Source organism: Eptatretus burgeri, chromosome 15, assembly GCF_056783735.1.
Source record: "Eptatretus burgeri isolate ZD-2024b chromosome 15, Ebu_testis_v1, whole genome shotgun sequence".
Lineage (NCBI taxonomy): Eukaryota > Metazoa > Chordata > Myxini > Myxiniformes > Myxinidae > Eptatretus > Eptatretus burgeri.
Window position 1 is genome coordinate 68,992,746 of NC_140975.1, and position 20,566 is coordinate 69,013,311.

A 20,566-nucleotide genomic window follows, 5' to 3' on the forward strand; every position below is an offset into this window, starting at 1 on the left:
GGCCGAGTCAACCCCACCTGGTATTAATTCAACAGCCAAGTGGGATTATGAACTCAGGATCCTAGGATCACAAGCCCACCACCCTTACCATTAAGCCAACACCAGGCATGGATTTGGATCTTCACTAAAATTTAATCATTTTATTGGTGTCACAAACCCAAGCTCTGCAGCAAATTTTGTCCAAATCAATCGAAAACATTTTGAGATATCTTGTTCACAAACAAACACACAGACAGACAGAGAGACAGACAGGGGTGAAAACATCCACCTTCAGTGGCGGAGGTAATTATTCTTCACACCATGGAAATATTGTTTTGTTGGAGGCCAACATTGGTTACCTTAGCTATTGTATAGTGACACCCAAGTTTATCAAGTGAAACATCAGGAGTAGAAAATGTACCTTAAGTGCACTCTGTGAAACCCGTAGCTGTTTCTGAGCCTCAGCGGCCTGGTGGGAAGCATGGGACAATCGAACATCCATGTCGTTTAGATCACTTTCCATCTTCTTCTTGAGGCGCAGGGCTTCGGCTCGACTTCTTGTCTCTGCGTCCAGGTGTGTCTGCATGTCTGCGATCACCCGTTCGTGCGAGCGCCGGAGCTGCTCCGTCTCCTCGTTTTTCTCTGCAATGCTGCGTTCGGTTTCACTGCGCACCTGGCCAATCTCTAGTTGCAAACGCAGGCTCCGACCTTCCTCAAGCTCCAAGGAAGCCTTTGGTATGGATGTGGATTGGATTATATGTTAGTATCAGTGGAACAGCATTTACCCTTTACAGGGTCACCATCATCATAGTCTTAACCTTTACCGAGATGGTCTCCACGAGAAATCATTGAGCAATACACAATGGACTGTGTGTGCTTTCTGAGATGGTCCTCCTCTACATGGACTATGTGTGCTCTCTGAGATGGTCCTGCTCTATTTGGACAATGTTTGCCATCTGAGATGGTCCTCCTCTATATGGACTATGTGTGCTCTCTGAGATGGTCCTCCTCTATATGGACTATGTGTGCTCTCTGAGATGGTCCTGCTCTATTTGGACAATGTTTGCTCTCTGAGATGGTCCTCCTCTATATGGACTATGTGTGCTCTCTGAGATGGTCCTCCTCTATATGGACTATGTGTGCTCTCTGAGATGGTTCTCCTCTATATGGACTATGTGTGCTCTCGAGAGATGGTCCTGCTCTATCTGGACTGCGTGTGCTCTCTGAGATGGTTCTCCTCTGAATGGACTACGTGTGTGTGCTCTCTAGATGGTCTTGCTCTATCTGTACTGCGTGTGCTCTCTGAGGTGGTCATCCTCCATATGGACAAAGGGTTCTCTATGGTGCATCACTTTAGGTGTAATCAGTACACCAGATGGGCCATTGGAAGTAAAAGAGAGCAGAGGGAATTTCTTTCATAGTTCTTGGGCATATTGTGACCTAAATGCTGGAATTTTTACACCGATCGAAAACCCACCTCCGCTTCTTCCAGTGCGGTCTGCAGCTCGGCACGTTCACCCTCGAGCTGTTTACGATTCCTTTCCAGTTCATGTTGTAATTTCCCTCCATCAGCCAGGCGTTCGGTCAACTCCTGGATCTCGTCTGTATAAAGGGATGGAGTACGATGTGTCCGAATAAAGTCACTGGATCATAACCATGACCGAATGGGCCGGCAATAGTAATGAACTCCGATGGACATACAGACCTACTGATCTCTGTCCCCTCTCTTGACTTACTATCTGAATCAGGTTACCAGTTAAACCATAATGAACTTTCGTGAGGTCGAGACCATTTATTCCTGGTACGTGAAACACCCTGCAACCCATTCCTGCAGAAAACAGACTTTTTGGAACACTGCCGCATTTTCCATTCTATAAGAATGTAACTTTTTTCGAAGATTCTCCATGGGGAGGCGATCCGATGATGAAAGTTTCATATCAATCGTTAAGCGGTTGCGGAGAAAACTAATTTAAAGGTGAAAAAGTGAGGGCTTCCGCCGATGTTCCGCAACACGGTCAATGTTGGTTATGGACGCCTATTACTAGTTTAAATTGCTTGTTTGTGTTAGTTATAGTTTAATGAATTGTATTATTTAATTTGCTGGCTGGTGTTAAGTGGGAATTTGGAACTTTCTTATCGTTAAAGTTCCAAGCACCGCGATATCCCGCGAAGTCAACTTGGTAATCAAACCTCCTTTACAGATCGAGCATCGTCTCGTCGATGGAACCCAGTAGTGTGTAAAGTCGTGCGATGGTAAATGGAAACAAGGTTTTATAACCTCCCTGATGTGCTGTCCGTTTTATCCATATTGAGTATTGCACACCGTAACTGCAGAGATTAGAGATGTTTCATCTCCTCAGATTGCTCCATTAAATGTTGTAAATAACAAGGAGAAAAAGACATAAAATGTCATAGCCCCCGTGGTTTAATAACTTTGCTGTACGGAGAAAAAGCGCTCGCCCATATTGACAAAATTTATGTGTATTGCACAACTGACTTGAGTGGTCATGCGACATAGAACATTTGTGACATGAAACATTTACCAAGTTTGAACAAATTCGGACCACGCATGTCTGAGAAATGGTTAGGGACACGTTTTAGTGGCAAAATGGCCGTCAGTCGGCCAACTTGCATCTTATCTTGGAAAAACATATGACGTGCATATGTATACCATCATTCTTTATCTGTGCGCCAAGTTTGAACAACATCGGTAAATGCATGTCCGAGAAATGGTTGAGGATGCGTTCAACATCGGGTATTTTAACAACTAAAATGGCCGCCAGTCGGACATCTTTGATCACATTGCAAAACAAAATGACGTGCGTAAGTTCACCATCATGTGTTATCTTTGTGCCAAGTAGGAATACAATTGGTTTATACATGTCCGAGATATTGTTGCGGACGCAAGCATGTACGCACGGACGGACACGAAAATCGAGACCAAATCCATATTAAAGCCCCCTTGTCGAACTAAGTCCAACAAGGGCTAAAACTAATTACTTCTCCAAACTGCTTGTGTCTGTGTATTTATACAAAGGGTGCTCAACTGTTCATGGGATCAAACAATGTTTTTTCCTGTTATTTTTGGCATCGAATCAGACCATTCAAAATCATGAGAGCAATTATCTGTTATTGTACCCTGAAGGTTCTTGTTCTCCCTCTTTATTGTTTCCAACTGATCAAGGGCTTCTTCGTAAGCATTCTTGAGTTTGAAGAGCTCGGTCCCCAGCTGCCTCGACTCCTTTTGGGAAGATTCTAGCTCGGCCTGGCTCTCTTCATATTTCTGACGCCACTCCGCCAACGTCTGTAACGTTCCACGACGTTATATGATCAACAAATGAGACACGACCTTCACATGCACTTCAATCGATGTCCTGTCCTCAACATGAACCATGACCCTCATGTGTTTTACTCTGTGTTGCCATTACCTTGTCGAAGGCTCTTTGCTTTTTGTCCAAAGCAGCAGCAGCAGCGTTTGAGCGCTCCAGGTCCAACAAGAGGTCCTCCAGCTCTCCTTGAAGCCTTTGCTTAGTTTTCTCAAGTGAGGAACATCTCGCGTTTGCAGCTTCTGTCTGTTCCTCTGCTTCCTGCAGATGCTGGGTCAGTCGCTTCCTGACCAGCAGATGGTGCGGTGTGATAGGTGCAAAGCATCAGTCATGCACAACGTTCACATGAACACAACGCAATTCTTTCACAGACAAGAAAACAAATAAATTCCACTCTAATTTATGGGTTTTTTTTTTTTTGCTGTGATTAATCAAACCTCACAACACTTAAATTGAAGAAGTCAAGATGATATTTTGATTCAAACTTGGATGAGAATGTGATCTTAAACACCGAGGACAACAAAACGACCTGCTCCATGGAAACTGAAGAACCTGCTCCATCAGGTGTACTTGGACATTGAACGTCCATAAGATAAACGTTACTCATCAATGCGTCACCAATCTGAGAGTGTGCGTTTGCTCCACCTGGGAAGGCATTTGTATCATTATAGTGAACATACTCCTTCACATTCCTCCGATGATACCGCAGGCCCGAGGCCCGGCACAGTCATTTGGCCAATGTAAGCAAGGCCCCCTGTCAGGCACACTTCTTGCCCGTCTTATTTGAAGAGCGACGGGGAAATAAAACCAGCAAGGAGCGTGGTCGCCAGGGGAAACAAATTAGGCCTCAGACCGGCCCTCAAACTAGGCCTCGAAGCAGGCCTCAGCTTCGTCACTCTCTTTCAAACGTCTTGAGTGAAGGGAGATGAGTGAAGTGAGATCTCCACGGACCATGCCACCGCGGAACTAACCAGCCATGAGGACAGCGCGATGATCACGTGGGGAATTGCGAATGTACACACGTCTATACAGCGTGCTCACCGATGAACTGTCTGGTTTTGGATTCAGTTTGTCCTCAAAAGGATTGTATATTTATTTATTTATTTTCATGTTTTCCATACTGAAGAAGAAGAAGAAGAAGAAGAAGAAGAAGAAGAAGAAGAAGAAGCAGGATCTGGAGCATTAACGTCATGTTTCCAGCGGTTATGGATAACGGTTCCAATGGTCCAACGGCAGGAACCCCTTCAAATAAAGTGTGACGGACGTGGAGGGTGCACACAAAATTATATACAGCGTAGTAATACTTTTTTGTATACATATTCGAGGCTCGTGGAAGAGCTCGTTCGAGTACAGTGAACAGATCAGGACTGAACAGGACAAAAGGAACAGCAGAGAGAGAAGGGAACACCAACAGCAGAGTTAAAGGCCAAGATAGAGGTATACTTTGACAAACAATGGGTTTGGGGAGGAATGGGGGCGAACGAGAAGATGGATACAGAAGGAAACTCTCAGGAGGGAAAACTGGAAATTTGGAAGGAGGAGGGATTGGGGTAGGGGTTAATGAGGGTAAGAAAGATCATGGTTTTTGATGGGGGACAATCTGCGACGGTGGTGAACAGTCGTCTTGCAGACCTGGAGGGAAGATTGAGATTGACGAGGATGTGGAAATTTGTTCCACAAGCGGGGAAAAAGAGAAATGAATGAGTGGAGCTGAGCAGTGATCATGGATGCAGGTCGTTTCACCAGGAGGGGGTTAAAAACCTGAGGGGAACAAAGCACAGAAAGAGCAGAGGGTGCAAGACCAGAAAGGAGGTGGTGGAAGATAGAGACCACCGACCTGTCCGTGATGGTGAGGTGAGAGACCCATAGACTCAGCTTCATCATGGGAGATTCCAATGATCTTGAAGGCCTTAGTTTCCATGACATCAAGCTGAGCAATGTGCGAGGCAGGGGAGCCACTCCAGTAAGGAGAGCAGTACTCCATGAAGCTGCAGATGAAGGCCTTGTCGATGGATAGGAGTTCAGGTGTGCCAAGGAAGGATTTTGTAAGACGAAGAATTCCCAGTCGGCGGCTGGCTTTAGAAGCCAACTTTGAAATGTGGTTTACCCAAGAAAGATTGTGGCTGATAGTGATACCCAGGAGTTTGAATCAAGAGGATTGTTAAGAAAGTAGATACGAGGGTTTGCCGACGGTCCTTTTGGAGAAAGAGATTGAGAGTGTGAGGGAGTTGTCAGGCTTGAAAGACATATTCCAAGTGTTTGACCAGCTTGTGATTTTGTCAAGGACTCAAGAGAGGGAAGAGCTTGCAGCCTGCCTGTCTGAGGGATGAGGGATGTCGTGGCACAGGGTGGAGTCATCAGCAAAGAGATAAAGAGGATTTTCCAGAGGGTCAGGGAGATCATTGATGAAGATCAGGAATAGGACTGGGCCTGGAACACTGCCTTGGGGAACTCCAGCCTTGACAGGTAGAGGAGATGAAGGGATTCCGTTCAGTGCCAAAAGTTGACTACGAGAGGAGAGGAAGTCAGTAATCCAAGGTGGATTTGGCCTTGGATGACAGATGCAGAGAGTTTTGAGAGCAAGATAGGATGTCAAACTGTATCAAAAGCATGAGATATGTCCAGAGATGGCTCTGATCTCATGTCTGATATGGAGGGCCTCCATCCATTGTTGGGTGAGTCAAAGCAACATGTCCAAGGTGGAGTGACCTGGTCTGAATCCAAATTGATGATCTGAGATGAGGTTGTTGGAGAAAAGGCAGGATTTCATATCAACTGTGATGATGGATTCCATGACCTTGCTGATTGGAAATAAGCTAATAGGACATAGTTAAGGTCTTCACTTTTTGCACCTATTTCATGTAATGCAGTGATGTTGGTGGATGTCCATACAGGTGGAAGATGACAAAGGGCAGATAATTGGGTGAAAAGGGCAGAGACAGGATTTGCAAGAACAGCCGAGCAGGTTTTTAGGACACGTGAGCTGATGCTGTCCGGTCCAGTAGCAGTCAGAGTCGAGGGTTGAAAGAACCTTTGCAGGTACAAAAGACACAGAGTAGAGGAGGAGTTGTGTATGACAGGGAAGAATGGGTCCAGAGAGTGAGGGGTGAGGGGACACAGTATTTGGAAGTAAACACAGAATTGAGGCTTTCAGTCTTCTCACGAGCTGAGTTGTGATGCCATCTGAAGAAAGGAAAGGGATCAAAGGGGAGCATACACCAGAGACAGACTTAACAAGGTGTCACCAGGTATTTGAAGGAGGAGACAAGTTTGAAAGTTCAATCTTGAGATTGGAAAGATGTTGTTTGCTGGCTCTCCTGAGTGTAGACACACACTTGTTGTGGGCTTTGTGGAATGATCTGAAGTTGCTTCAATTACATTTTCCTTCGAGGAAGAGAAAAAAGTTGTTTCAAGGCAACTGCCTCACCACAGGATTCTGTGTATATGGGGTGAGAAGATAATTATGATGACTGCAGACAATATGGTGTAAATCTGTGTATAAGGTAAACCAAGCTTGTGTGGAAGAATTTCCAGGCAGTACTAATATCAGGAGAGGTGGAAAGGAAGGACCAGTCTTAACATGATAGGATAGCTTACAGTCCCTGCCACTCAGCTGGAGTGAACTGCCAGACTCTACAGTGCTGAGGCAGATCTCTGACATTAGCCAGAGAGACGTTGACTCTCACAAGCACATGATCAGATGAACCTATTGGAGTATAAAAGGAACAGGAGACATTAGTATGAAAATTCGTCATTGCAAAGTTCAGAAGGAAGGACAGGCCATTGGGAGGGAGAAATCTGGGTCGGAAAGCTCACTGATTGGGTAAGGCCATGCAGTCATAGAAGCCCGACCCAGACGTCTATTGACCTCTGACTCACAGCCAGCAGAGACATGAATATCACTGCCAAGGTAAGTGAATCTCTCCACGACCTCAACATCCTCACCACAAACAGGGAAAATGGGAAAAGACAATAACCAGGAAAAGATATGTCGTATGAGAAAAGATAATATCCAAGAAAAGACATGTCGTCTGGGAAAAGACAATATCCAGGAATAGACAGGTCGAACCAGAAAAAACAATATCCAGGAATAGACATGTCGAATGGGAAAAGACAATCTCCAGGAATAGACATGTCGAGTGGGAAAAGACAATATCCAGGAATAGACATGTCGAATGGGAAAAGACAATATCCAGGAATAGACACGTCGAATGGGAAAAGACAATATCCAGGAATAGACACGTCGAATGGGAAAAGACAATATCCAGGAATAGACATGTCGAATGGGAAAAGACAATATCCAGGAATAGACATGTCGAATGGGAAAAGACATTGAGGATTCAGGGACATCCTGTGCGAGGAAGGATCTGTTCAGCAGAATTTCAAGTTTCCCAGTGTCGGCTTGGATTGAGCGATCTGTCAAATTGAGCGAAGACCTAGAATGTTGGAGGTCCATAGTGTTAGTGTTGGGGGAGGAGGTGGGGGAGCAATGGAGAGGGGGAGGCATGAGGATGTGGAATGGGACGTAGGGTGAGCATGAAGGGGGTGGGACGCTGGGGAAACAGAGAGGGGGTGAGAGGGTGGGGAAGCAGAGAAGGGGCAATACACTGGGGAAGCATTGAAGGGGGCAGGACACTGGGGAAGGAGAGGAAGGAAGCAAGGAGGGGGCAGGGCATGAAGGAAGAAAGGAGGGGGAGGGGCATGGGGTGGATGGACACGTAAATCAAGGGATGCAGGGGGTTAAAGGTTCTAGAGTGGCTGGAGGAAAAACCCGAGTGTGAAGACAATGCGGCGGAGTTTGTCATTGTTGTCCCACACCTAGTACAAAAAGGGTTAGATTTAAAGATTCCAAGGGCAGAGAGAAAGACAGACATCAGGATTAGGGATGGCAATGATGATTATAGGCATGAACACGATGGTGGATCCATCCATTCATCGATTGGTATCACACTCTGTACAGAGTGTCGGTGCTGCCAAAGCAGTCTCCTGAGCTTTTGGGTACAATCCTGGATGGGTCGCCACTCCGCCAACGATGGTGGATGAGACACAAGTCTAGGGGTTATCAAGGGATGGAGCGAAGAGGAGAATGGGAAATTGACTGGAAGGAATGTGTTTGGAAGCAAACATCTGAAGGGGGTGGGAAGATGGAATATTTTGAAATCGCTGTTTCAAAAGGTTAAAATTTATGGAGAGAGAGAAGGAAGGAAGAAGAAGAGGAAATAACTTTTTGTCGATTTTTATTTTTATTAAACATAATTGAATTTTATTTTCATTAAGGGAGGAATTACCAGAGTTGGTGTCAAAGCCACCTAATGCTCGCCTGTTTATACATTTATCATTTTTAAAAGACGAGTCTAATAATATTTTTTTAAAGCATTGCAGTGAAGTCTGATCCAAATAATTTTAAAGCAATATAATATATGTATTTGTATATTGTAATCAGTAACTTGAGTGTTGTGGTTACCAAATTCGCAAACCACCATTCAGGTCCCTTAGGTGAGGTATCTCGGTAAGTACATGTGTAGTTAGGCCCAAACCCGTTGTCTAGTGGGAATAAATGTCATTCATGCGTGCTGCGACTCTTCAGGATAGCCGTTTTTCTTTTACTATCTTTATTTTGGACCAACCGCCATTGTTACCACCACCAACCACAACATCAACCACCCACCGCGGCGCCGCTTCACGTCACACCTCGCAACCGTCGCATCGCCACCGTTCTTGCGCCACTTGTGGGTACCGGTGTTGGACTCGTGCAGGGCGCGCGCCGAACAGCGTGTACAAAACCACGGATTTTCCACTTCAAAAACGGATCAAAAACGACACACGCCCACTTTTGTTCCGTCCAATCGGTGAGCGAGGGGCGATCTGGCCCCGCCTCCAGGGCGTTGGAGGGCGATCGCTATATGCAAATTTATGGATCAAAAAGCATTCACGCCCACTTTTTCTCGGGCCAATGGGGAGCGAGGTGAAAGGTCGAAGGGAGGGGGTCAAAGATGAGAGAGCGAAGCCACGGGGCTTATATAAGCGACCGTGTTCGTCAGTCGAGGGATGAAGGAGTTAAGACTTCGCGGGCGGTGGAGTTGGGAAGAAGAAGAAGAAGAAGAAGAAGCAAGAAGGAGTTGGACGTCGTCGTGTGCGTTGGAGTCGGAGCGGAGGGGACAGAGCTGTGGAGAGGTGGCGAGGGCAGACGAGGGGGTGCTCGCGTCGTGCAGGGAGCTGCACACCAGGGAGGCCGACGGCGCGACCTGGCCGAGGTGGAGACACTCGTCGCGGGACTCGAGGCAGAGTAGGAATCCTCTATACCCCGAGCATCAGCAACCCCCTCCTGTTTCCCCCCGCGCTGAGATAGTGCGACCAAGGGGGCCCCTTTCCCACCCCCTACCAGACACTGCCCGCGAGGCCCGCGGAGTTGAGGCACCATCGCCGCTCCGCGTCTCATCACCAGACGGGTAGGCCCGACCCGGTCTCGGCCTCAGGCCCGCCTCATCCTTGAGGGTGGTTCTCTTTTCTTTTGTTTTTGGGAATATGTGTTGTCGGCGCCGTCTGTGAAGTAAAATTGTATAAGTGTTGCCGTGTGCTCGCGTAATCGGTATTAGATCTGCATTGTCGCATTTGCTTTTTGTGTAAATTGCATTGTGTTTTTCTTTTCTATGTGCTTTTGGTGGAATTGAATATGTGTGCTTTCCGTTCATCGCGAAGAAATGTGCTTTATGTTGAACTGTTTCCCGCTTCGCTTCGTCATTTCTTTCATTGAATCCTCATCTTGCTTCACGTAAAGGGTTGGTAGTGGGCTGAATACGCCCGATAATTAATCGAACCGTCGAGGCCGACGATAACACCGCTCGGTTATCCCGATAGTACGGAACGGGTCGCTTAAGTGGCCCGTGTCCGAAGTCGACCTGCGGCGAGGTGCGACCGCCCGGTCTACCCTCCGTGTGGGTACTTAGGTAGGTCGAATTTGGCGAGCAACCCTATCCCACGCGGGGGCTGATTGGCTCGATCGCGGTGAGACCGAAAGGTCCACCCGTGACTGGTTCCCGGCGTTAGTCCGAGAGGGTCACGACTGGATTGTCCGTCCGGTGGGCGACGTGCCGCGATTCGAGTTACGTGGCCGTCAGCACGCCGGCGGGCGCGAATCTGCAACAATATGTATTTGTATATTGTAATCAGTAACTTGAGGGGGAGCACTCGGGAGAGTACAAAACCTCCGCCGCCAATACTGCTGGGTCACTCAAGTGAACCTTATATCTTATTCATTAAATGTCAACAGTGCTGACAAAGTTATAGTTCTTTTCTCCAACATTTTTTTGGGGGGTGGGGGTTGGAAATCACTTAGAACTTGTAGAAATGCAAAAAAAAAAAAATTTTCTCTAACAATTCTTTTTTTGGGGTGGGGGTTGGAAATCACTAAAAATATGCAGAAATGTAAAAAAAAAAAATTTTTCTCAATTTTTTTTGGGGGTGGGGGTTGGAAATCACTTAAAACATGAAGAAATGCAAAAAAAAAAATTTTCTCTGATAATTTTTTTTTTTGGGGGGGGGGGAGTCGGAAATCACTTAAAACATGTGGGAATGCAAAAAAAAACATTATTTTTCTCACTTTTTTTGGGGGGTGCGGGTTGGAAATCACTGAAAACATGTAGAAATGCAAAAAAAAATTCTCTAACAACTTTTTGGGGGGGTTAGAAATCACTTAAAACGTAGAAATGCAAAAAAAAAAAAATTATTTTCTTTCATGCACTTAAAACATGTGGGAATGCTTTTTTTTCTCACTTCTTTTTGGGGAGGGTTGGAAATCACTGAAAACATGTAGAAATGCAAAAATCACTTAACAATTTTTTTGAAAATCATTAAAAATGCAAAAACCCATTATTTTTCTCAATTTTTTGAACAATTTTTTGGGGGTGGGGGGTTAAATCCTTACTTAAAACATGTGGAAAATTTAAAAAAAAAAATTTTCTCTAAATTTTTGGGGGGGATTAAATCAGTTAAAATGAAGAAATGCAAAAAAATAAATTTTTTCTTTCATTTTTCTCGAACTCTTTTTGTGGGGGGGGTTGAAAATCATAAAACACGTAGAAATGCAAAAAAAAAAAAAATTTTCTTCCAACAATTTTTTTTTTGAAGAGGCGGGATTCGGGGTTGGAAATCAGTTAAAACGTAGAAATGCATAAATATATATTTTTTCTCGAACTTTTTTTGGGGCGGTGGGGGTTGGAAATCACTGAAAACATGTAGAAATGCAAAAAAAAAAAAATTTTCTCCAACAATTTTTTTGGGAAGTCTTAAATTGATCGGGGTTGAAATCACTTAAAACATATGAAATGCAAAAAAAAAAAAAAAACAGTTTTTTCTCTAACAACTTTTTGGGGTTGGAAATCACTTAAAAGCATGTAGACATGCAAAAATTTCTTTGTTCTCCCAAATTTTTGGGGGAGGTGGGGTTGGAAATCACTTAAACATGTGGAAATGCAAAAAAAACATTATTTTTCTCTAACAACTTTTTGGGGGGTTGGGTTAAATCACTTAAAGGCATGTAGAAATGCAAAAAAAAATTTTTTTTCTCTGATAATTTTTTTGGGGGTCGGGGTTAAATCACTTAAAACGTGTAGGAAATGCAAAAAAAACATTATTTTTCGTCTGATAACTTTTTGGGGGGTGCGGGTTGGAAATCACTTAAAACATGTAGAAATGCAAAAAAAAAATTTTCTCGAACAATTTTTTTTGGAGAAATCAGGGTTGGAACTCACTGAAAACATGATGAAATGTAAAAAAAACCTTTTTTTTCTCTAACAATTTTTTTTGGGGGGTGGGGGTTGGAAATCACTTCAAACATGTGGAAATGAAAAAAAAAATTTTTCTCTAACTTTTTTTGGGAGGGGGGATTGGAAATCAAAAGATGTGGAAATGTAGACATGCAAAAAAATATTTTTTTTTCTCTCAGTTTTTTGAAATTGGGGGTTGAAAATCACTTCAAACATGTAGGAAATGAAAAAAAAATTTTTCTCAGACTTTTTTTTTTTTTTTGGGGAGAGAGGATTGGAAATCACTTAAAACATGTAGAAATGGAAACAAAAAAAATATTATTTTCTCTCGAACATTTTTTGGGGGAGGGTGTGGGTTGCAAATCACTTAAAACATGGAGAAATGAAAAAAAAAAATCTTCTCACAACTTTTTGTGGGGATTGGAAATCACTTAAAACATGTAGAAATGGAAAAAAAAATTATTTTTGTCGAATTTTTTTTTGGAGAGGTGTGGGTTGGAAATCACTTAAAACATGCAGAAATGCAAAAAAAAAAATTCTCAATTGTTTTTTGGGGTGGGGGTTGGCTATCACTTAAAACATGTAGAAATGCAAAAAAAAAAAAATTTCTCTAAATTTTTTTTGGGGTGAGGGGGGTTGGAAATCACTTAAAACATGCAGAAATGCAAAAAAAAAAAATTCTCGAACAATTTTTTTGGGGTGGGGGTTGAAAATCACTGAAAACGTAGAAATGCAAAAAAAAATTATTTTCTCGAACTCTTTTTTTGGGGGGGTGGGGGTTGGAAATCACTTAAAACATAGAAATGCAAAAAAAAAAATTTTATTTTATAATTTTTTTGGGGGGGGGTGGGAGTCGGAAATCACTGAAAACATGCAGAAATGCAAAAAAAACATTATTTTTCTCGAACAATTTTTTTGTGGGGGGGGGGTGAAAATCACTTACATGTAGAAATGCAAAAAAACCCATTATTTTTCACGAACAATTTTTTTGTGGAGGGGGGGGTTGGAAATCAAAAGATGTAGAAATGCAAAAAAAAACTTTTTTTCTCTCACTTTTTTTTTTGGGGGGTGGGGGTTGGAAATCACTAAAAACATGTAGAAATGCAAAAAAAACCCATTATTTTTCTCGAACTTTTTTTGGGGGGTGCGGGTTGGAAATCACTTAAAACACGAAGAAATGCAAAATTTTTTTTTTTTCTCGAACAATTTTTTTGGCGGCGTGGGGGTTGGAAATCACTTAAAACATGTAGAAATGCAAAAAAAAAAATTTTCGTCTGATAATTTTTTTTGGGGGGGGGGTTGGAAATCACAAAACATGTAGAAATGCAAAAAAAAAAAAATATATCTAAAATTTTTGGGAGGGTTGGAAATCACTTAAAACATGTAGAAATGCAAAAAAAAAAATTCTCGAAATTTCTCTTGTGAGGGGGGGTTGAAAATCACTTAAAACATGTAGAAATGCAAAAAAAATCAATTTTTTTGTCTAACAGTTTTTTTGTGGGGGGGGTTGGAAATCACAAAACATGTAGAAATGCAAAAAAAAAAAAATATTCTCTAACAATTTGTTGTGGGGGGGTTGAAAATCACTTAGAACATGCAGAAATGAAAAAAAAAATTTTCGTCTGATAATTTTTTTTGGAGGGTGGGGGTTGGAAATCACTTAGAACGTGTGGAAATGCAAAAAAAACATTATTTTTCTAGAACTTTTTTTGGGGGGTGCGGGTTGGAAATCACTTCAAACATGTAGAAATGCAAAAAAAAAAATTCTCTCGAACAATTTTTTTTGGGGGGGAGGGTTTGGAAATCACTTAAAACATGTGGAAATGCAAAAAAAAAAAATTTTTCTCTAACAATTTTTTGGGGGGGTTGGAAATCACTTAAAACGTAGACATGCAAAAAAAATTTTCTTCTCTGATAATTTTTTTTTGGGGGGTGGGGGTTGGAAATCACTTAAAACATGTAGAAATGCAAAAAAAACATTATTTTTCTCTTTTGGGGGGAGGGGGTGTGGGTTGGAAATCACTTAAAACATGTAGAAATCAAAAGAAAATTTTTTTTTTCTCTTACAATTTCTTTTGTGGTGTGGGGGTTGAACATCACTTAAAACATGTAGAAATGCAAAAAAATTAAAAAATTTTCTCGAACTTTTTTGGGGGGTGGGGGTTGGAAATCACTTACAACATGTAGAAATGCAAAAAAACCCATTATTTTTCTCTAACTTTTTTTTGGGGGGGTGCGGGTTGGAAATCACTTACAACATGTAGAAATGCAAAAAAAAATATTTTTTTCTCTGATAATTTTTGGGGGTGCGGGTGGGGGTTGGAAATCACTTAAAACATGTAGAAATGCAAAAAAAACCCATTATTTTTCTCTAACTTTTTTTTGGGGGGGTGCGGGTTGGAAATCACTTAAAACATGTAGAAATGCAAAAAAAAAAAAATTTCTCGAACATTTTCTTTTGTGGGGCGGGGGGGGTGAAAATCACTTAAAACATGTAGAAATGCAAAAAAAAAAATTTTTTTTTCTCTGATAATCACTTAAAACATGTAGAAATGCAAAAAAAAAAAATTTCTCTTACAATTTTTTTGGGGGGGTTGGAAATCACTTAAAACGTAGAAATGCAAAAAAAAAATTTTTTCTCTGATATGCATAAAAAATATATTTTTTCTCGAACTTTTTTTTGGGGGGGGTGGGGGTTGGAAATCACTTAAAACGTAGAAATGCAAAAAAAAAAAAAATTTTCTCGAAATTTTTTGGGGGGGTTGGAAATCACTTAATACATGTAGAAATGCAAATTTTTTTTTTTATCTCCAACAATTTTTTTTGGGGGGTGGGGGTTGGATATCACTTAAAACATGTAGAAATACAAAAAAAAAAAATTTCTCTAACAATTTTTTGGTGGGGGGGTTGGAAATCACTTAAAACATGTATAAATGCAAAAAAAAAGTTTTTTCTCTATTTTTTTGGGGGGGTTGGAAATCACAAAACAGAAATGCAAAAAAAATATTTTTTTCCTCTGATAATTTTTTTTTGGGGGGGTGGGGGTTGGAAATCACTTAAAACATGTAGAAATGCAAAAAAAGAAAATTCTCAAACAATTTCTTTTTGGGGGGGGGACCAAGTCCAAGTCCAAGCCAAGAAAGGAGTTGTGGCATTGTATGAGGGTGTCGCGAGTGGTGGAGAAGTATGTGAGGACGTGCAGGATATGTATGAGGACAGTGTGACAGCGGTGAGGTGTGCGGTAGGAATGACGGACCGGTTTAAGGTAAAAGTGGGATTGCACCAAGGATCGACTCTGAGCCCTTTCCTGTTTGCAATGGTGATGGACAGGTTGACGGACGAGATCAGACTGGAGTCCCCATGGACTATGATGTTCGCGGATGACATCATGATCTGTAGGGAGAGTAGGGAGCAGGCTGAGGCGAGCCTCGAGAGGTGGAGGTACGCACTGGAGAGAAGGGGAATGATAGTCAGTCGGAGTAAGACGGAATACACGTGCGTAAATGAGAGGGAGGGTGGTGGTATGGTGCGGTTGCAAGGAGTTGAGGTGGGGAAGGTGGATGGGTTTAAATACTTGGGATCAACTGTCCAAAGTAACGGAGAGTGTGGGAGAGAAGTGAAAAAGAGAGTGCAGGCAGGATGGAGTGGGTGGAGAAGAGTTGCAGGAGTGATTTGTGACAGAAGGGTAGCTGCAAGAGTGAAGGGGAAAGTATATAAGACGGTAGTGAGACCAGCTATGTTGTATGGTTTGGAGGCGGTGGCACTAACAAAAAGACAGGACAGGATAAGGAATGAGTATATTAGAGGGACAGCGCAGGTAGGACGATTTGGAGACAAAGTGAGAGAGGCGAGATTGAGATGGTTTGGACATGTGCTCAGGAGGGAAGCGGAGTATATCAGGAGAAGGATGTTGAAGATGGAGCCTCCAGGCAGGAGGAGAAGAGGAAGGCCAAAGAAGAGGTTCATGGATGCGGTGAGGGTGGACATGCGGGTGGTTGGAGTGTCAATGGAAGATGTGGAGGATAGAGCGAAATGGGGACGGTTGATCCGCTGTGGCGACCCCTAACGGGAGCGAGCCGAAAGAAGAAGAAGAAGAAGAGGACCAAGTCCAAAATCTAATGGCATGATCCTTGGACCATACCTAACCGCCCCCCCCCCACCAAGTTTCGTCGAAATCCGTCGAGGAGTTTTTCCGTAATACAAAAAATTTAACATTTTCACGCTCACGCTCACGCCGGGGGTATCGCTATAGCTCTCTGTTCTTCGAACAGGCGAGCTAAAAACGACGTTGGTGGATAATAGGACAGAATGGATGGAGATGGGACGAGTGGGTGTGGGAGACAGTTGAACAAAACAAAACAGGTAGGCCCAAAATTATCCGAGCCTGAGATGCAGGATCAAAACAAACAGAATGAGCACAAAAACGACACAGGAGTGAGCACTCAATACGAAGAGCAATCGACGCAAGCAGAGAACATAAAATTCTACAGCAACACACACATACTCGAAGGACCGAGAGAAGCGACCATGACCAGGAAACCAGAAACGGAAGTTCATTTCCCCACAATCAAAATGCATTAGAGTGGATGAAGAGAGATGGTAAATCAAGTTTTTGGACGACTTTGGGTGAGGCCCTTGCTTTTGGAAGAGAGTCAGCGGTGTCGATTAAAGGGCAGGCCTATGTGTACACTCACCGAATGGTCTCGACATAAACTGTCATTGACACAAATGAATAATTGAATGAACTGCCGGACTCTGAAATTTCTGTTCAACATCACATACATACACTTTGCTCAACTGTGGAGTAATGAGAGAGACAGAAAGAAAGAAGGAGATTTGGAGAGCAAGAGGACAGTTGCAGGGATGCGATCACTTACTTGGCTTCCTCAAGCTCCTCCATCCGGCCCACGGCGTCCGTCTCGTATTTGCTCCGCCAACTTGCAATGTCTGCATTTGCACGAGACAATGCCCTCTGAACCTCTGCTCGAGCTTCCTGCTCTTCTTCGAGCTGCTCACGCAGCAGGTCCGCATCGCGGCACGCAGACTGGACCGCATGTGCCAGAGACATGCGTGTCTGCGGGAGTGGATTGGTAGAGTTTGGTATTTGTTGAAGAGGTCACCACGGTGACAGGTATTGAGAGAGGGAAGGAGTTTCCTCTTATTGTTTATATCAGGATAAATTACAAGTACTAAGAAGTGGTACATTTTAGTAACGGTTCATGACTTTAATATGTATGTTGTAAGTGTCATCATCTACAGTGTGGGCTGTAACTGGTACAGTGCACACTGTACATGATGAACCGTTATCACATGAAGACAGGCATTTAGTAAAGCTGAGCGTCGCTTGTTTGTGCGAAGAATAATGATGTCTGGACATGAACAGAGGAAGACTATTTTAATTTATGACGTATTTAGAAGTTTTACTCTTCATTGTTAATTTGTCAATCTGTAATTCTGTAAATAATTCACTTTATTTGCCCCCTTACACCTTCTCACATATAATTCCCCTTCCATTCTTATTCCCCACCTTGCTTTCCTCCTCCAGCTGGCGCTTCAGTTCCTCGAGCTGCTGTCCCATGGATGTCTTGAGGCGAGATAGCTGTCCAACAGAGACCTCCTTCTCCTCAAGACGACGAGACAGCTCTCCTGCATGGATGACACCATGTATTTAAACAGGGTCATGGGAAGTCAAGATGGTTTTTTTTGGCCTTTTTCTCAACCTGCTGCTCAGCGACTTGCACACATCTCGCTGTCGTATGTACCGTTCTCGGCTTGAATTTTTCCTTTTTGTGCAGAAATCTCAGTGAGTTGTCGTTGCGTTTCCTCGGCTTTCATCTTTGCCTCTGCCAGTTGATCCTCAAGGTTTCGGTTCTGTTTTTCCATATTAGCCTGCAAGTGTGCAGAAGTACAGTTCTTACCTTGATAAAATGTAAAATTGACAGAAATCTGGGAAATTCTAAATGGAATTAAAGTGCTCGTTTGACCAAATAGAAATGTCTTTCTTTTCAGGTCTCTCAACAATAAAAAAACAAGATAATAATTAAGAAATAGAATCATCGGTCTCATGATAGCTGTCTTAACGTTGGGCCGGTCACACCTTGCTTTTGGCAAGCTGCTCATTGGCTGAGGTGGAGTCATCCAACTCCATTTTGAGCTCCGCCTTCTCTTTCTCCAGACGCTGTCGCACACGCTGGAGACCATCTATCTGCTCACCCAGACCGGCTTCGACGTCGCCCTGTTTCTTACGAGTGGCCGCCGCCGAAGTCTCGTGGGACAACACGGCCTCCTCGAGCTCCCGTCGCAGCCTCAGCAATTCAGCTTCACGCTTCTTCGTCACCTCTGTGGCAGATGCAGAGGCTCCTCCGGCTTCCTCCAGTCTCTCTGAAATTTCCTCAAGTTCACGACAAGCCTCGGTTCTCAAACGCTCTGCCTTTCCTCGAGCCGTTCGCTCAGACTCCAGTTCCTCGTCCACCTCCTCTTGGCGAGCCTACCATGCCGACGCGGTAGTAGATATTAGACACGAGCATTTTGTGATTGGGAATTTAGTTTAACTGAGTGCTGTTGTTATCTCAATGTGATTCCAAGGTACCTGTAACTCCTTGATTTTCTTCTGTAGCTGTATTCCAAGCTGCTGCTCCTCCTCCATTCGACTGGAAAGTTGCCCAATTTCAAAGTCTTTCCTGTCAAAGCAATTGTGTCACGGCGACAAAGATCCATAAAATATTCAACTCCCACCACCATTCTCTCTCCCATTTTGTATTCCCATGAACTCAGATCTGTCATGTCATACGTTTTCTGTACCTTTCGGAGTACCTGCAGTGAATAAAGATAATGACAAATTATATAATATGACTCACTTCTTGATCTTTTCTTCAAGTTGTTGTTTGTCATTCTCTAGATCCATGATGGAATCTTGTGTACCCTTAAGATCACCCTCGACCTTCCTGCGGCTCCTTTCAACATCCATCCTCAGCTTCTTTTCCTGCTCTAGCGAGCCCTCAAGCTGCACACGTACACCGCACATTCTGCATCAAATTCCTTAATTCAAAACTAGCATACATTGCCAATCAATAATTAATAATCTTTCAAAAGACTTCAGGAAATATTGAGTTAAATATTTAACGAGTACCTACTTCATCAACCTGTTGCTCCAACTTGCTACGCTGCTTGGTGATCGATGCCAGACGGTCACTCTCAGCCTGAAGGTCGTCTAGAAGCTGGGCTTGTGACTCCTGCAGTGCCTTCTTCTCCTTGACGAGGCGGGCTACTAGCTCCTCTTGCTGGGTCAGCTCTTCCAGGACATTCCTCACCTAGTGAGCGGGGTGAACACGAATGAAAGGAGCAGGTTAGGAAGAGAAAGAAAGAAAACTGGTGTCTGGGACACAAATAGATGACACCAGTATAAAAATGAAAAGGACAAATGGATATAAACCAATGACGAATAATTTTAAACACAAATGTTGCTGAAAGGAAGACTTGAAATACACGAGTGAGTTTAATTTAGGATTTGTTAACCCAAAGTGCCTTGCACTTCCATGAACACCTCCTCACCTTATTTTCAGCTGCATGCTTCTCCTTCTCCACTCGAGCCAGAGTCTGCTCCAAACTGTCCATGTCTCTTCTCATTTCTGCAACTTCGTCTTCCAGACGTCTGCGCCGTGCCATCAGATCGGCTGTTTGTTCCTCTTCTTCTTCCAGCCTCTCGTTGGTCTCCCGCAGACGTCCCTCCAATTGGACCTTGCTTCGGATGAGCTGTTCACAACGCTCCTCCGCATCTGATAGATTTTCTTGCTCCTACATGCAATATACAAGTGTCTACCTGTCCAGTTTGTCTGTCTCAGGATGAACTTATATTTTTGTTCAATTTGATTTTAGTTAACTATGGATGGGCGTCTGTGGTATCATATGAACCCGTGGCTCGTCAGGTTCAAATACTACATTGAAATTCCCATTGGCAATTGATGTCCATGTAATTCATGTCAAAGTACACGAATTTCCCACATCCTTGTCCTGCATTTGATTTACATACAATTTCATTCAACAGCCTTAGATCGTCATGAAAGCTCTTTCTACATTTTGTAGCATTTTGTTACCATACTCAACTGATCAAAAGTTTTAGAACATCCCCATTTTTCCAGTTTTTACTGAAATTTAATCAGTTTAATGTTTCAATGTACTCTGAAGTTAAAGCATACCACAAATAAACAATTGCAGATAAAAAAGAAATCATGGAATCGTTTTGTTGAACAAAATTTAATCTAAATTTTTGACTCATCAAAGTAGCCACCTTTTGCAGATATAACAGCCGAACATACTCGTGGCATTCTTTCGACAATGGAAATCAAATATTGTTCGGAAAGTTCTTCCCAACACTGTTGCAGAAGTTCCCACAAATGTGTTGCACTTGTAGGTTGCTTTGCTTTCACCCTTCTGTCCAGTTCATCCCAAACCAGCTTGATGGGGTTTAAGTCTGGAGACTGTGCTGGCCGTTCCATG

General features: G+C 43.1%; 1 protein-coding gene across 1 annotated transcript in view; it reads right to left on the minus strand.

Annotated features, from left to right (window-relative positions):
• Window positions 1–20,566, minus strand: part of LOC147012452 (myosin-6-like) — a 90,045-nt gene that overhangs the window by 13,915 nt on the left and 55,564 nt on the right. The window contains exons 22-33 of the mRNA XM_085856705.1: window positions 19,622–19,864; window positions 19,204–19,380; window positions 18,928–19,073; window positions 18,660–18,750; window positions 18,168–18,557; window positions 17,833–17,959; window positions 17,598–17,716; window positions 16,948–17,144; window positions 3,408–3,591; window positions 3,118–3,283; window positions 1,457–1,581; window positions 401–709 (exon numbers count right to left, since the gene is read on the minus strand). Of these exons, the coding sequence (XP_085712831.1) occupies window positions 401–709; window positions 1,457–1,581; window positions 3,118–3,283; window positions 3,408–3,591; window positions 16,948–17,144; window positions 17,598–17,716; window positions 17,833–17,959; window positions 18,168–18,557; window positions 18,660–18,750; window positions 18,928–19,073; window positions 19,204–19,380; window positions 19,622–19,864 (2,274 nt within the window). The remainder of the gene's footprint in view (window positions 1–400; window positions 710–1,456; window positions 1,582–3,117; window positions 3,284–3,407; window positions 3,592–16,947; window positions 17,145–17,597; window positions 17,717–17,832; window positions 17,960–18,167; window positions 18,558–18,659; window positions 18,751–18,927; window positions 19,074–19,203; window positions 19,381–19,621; window positions 19,865–20,566) is intronic.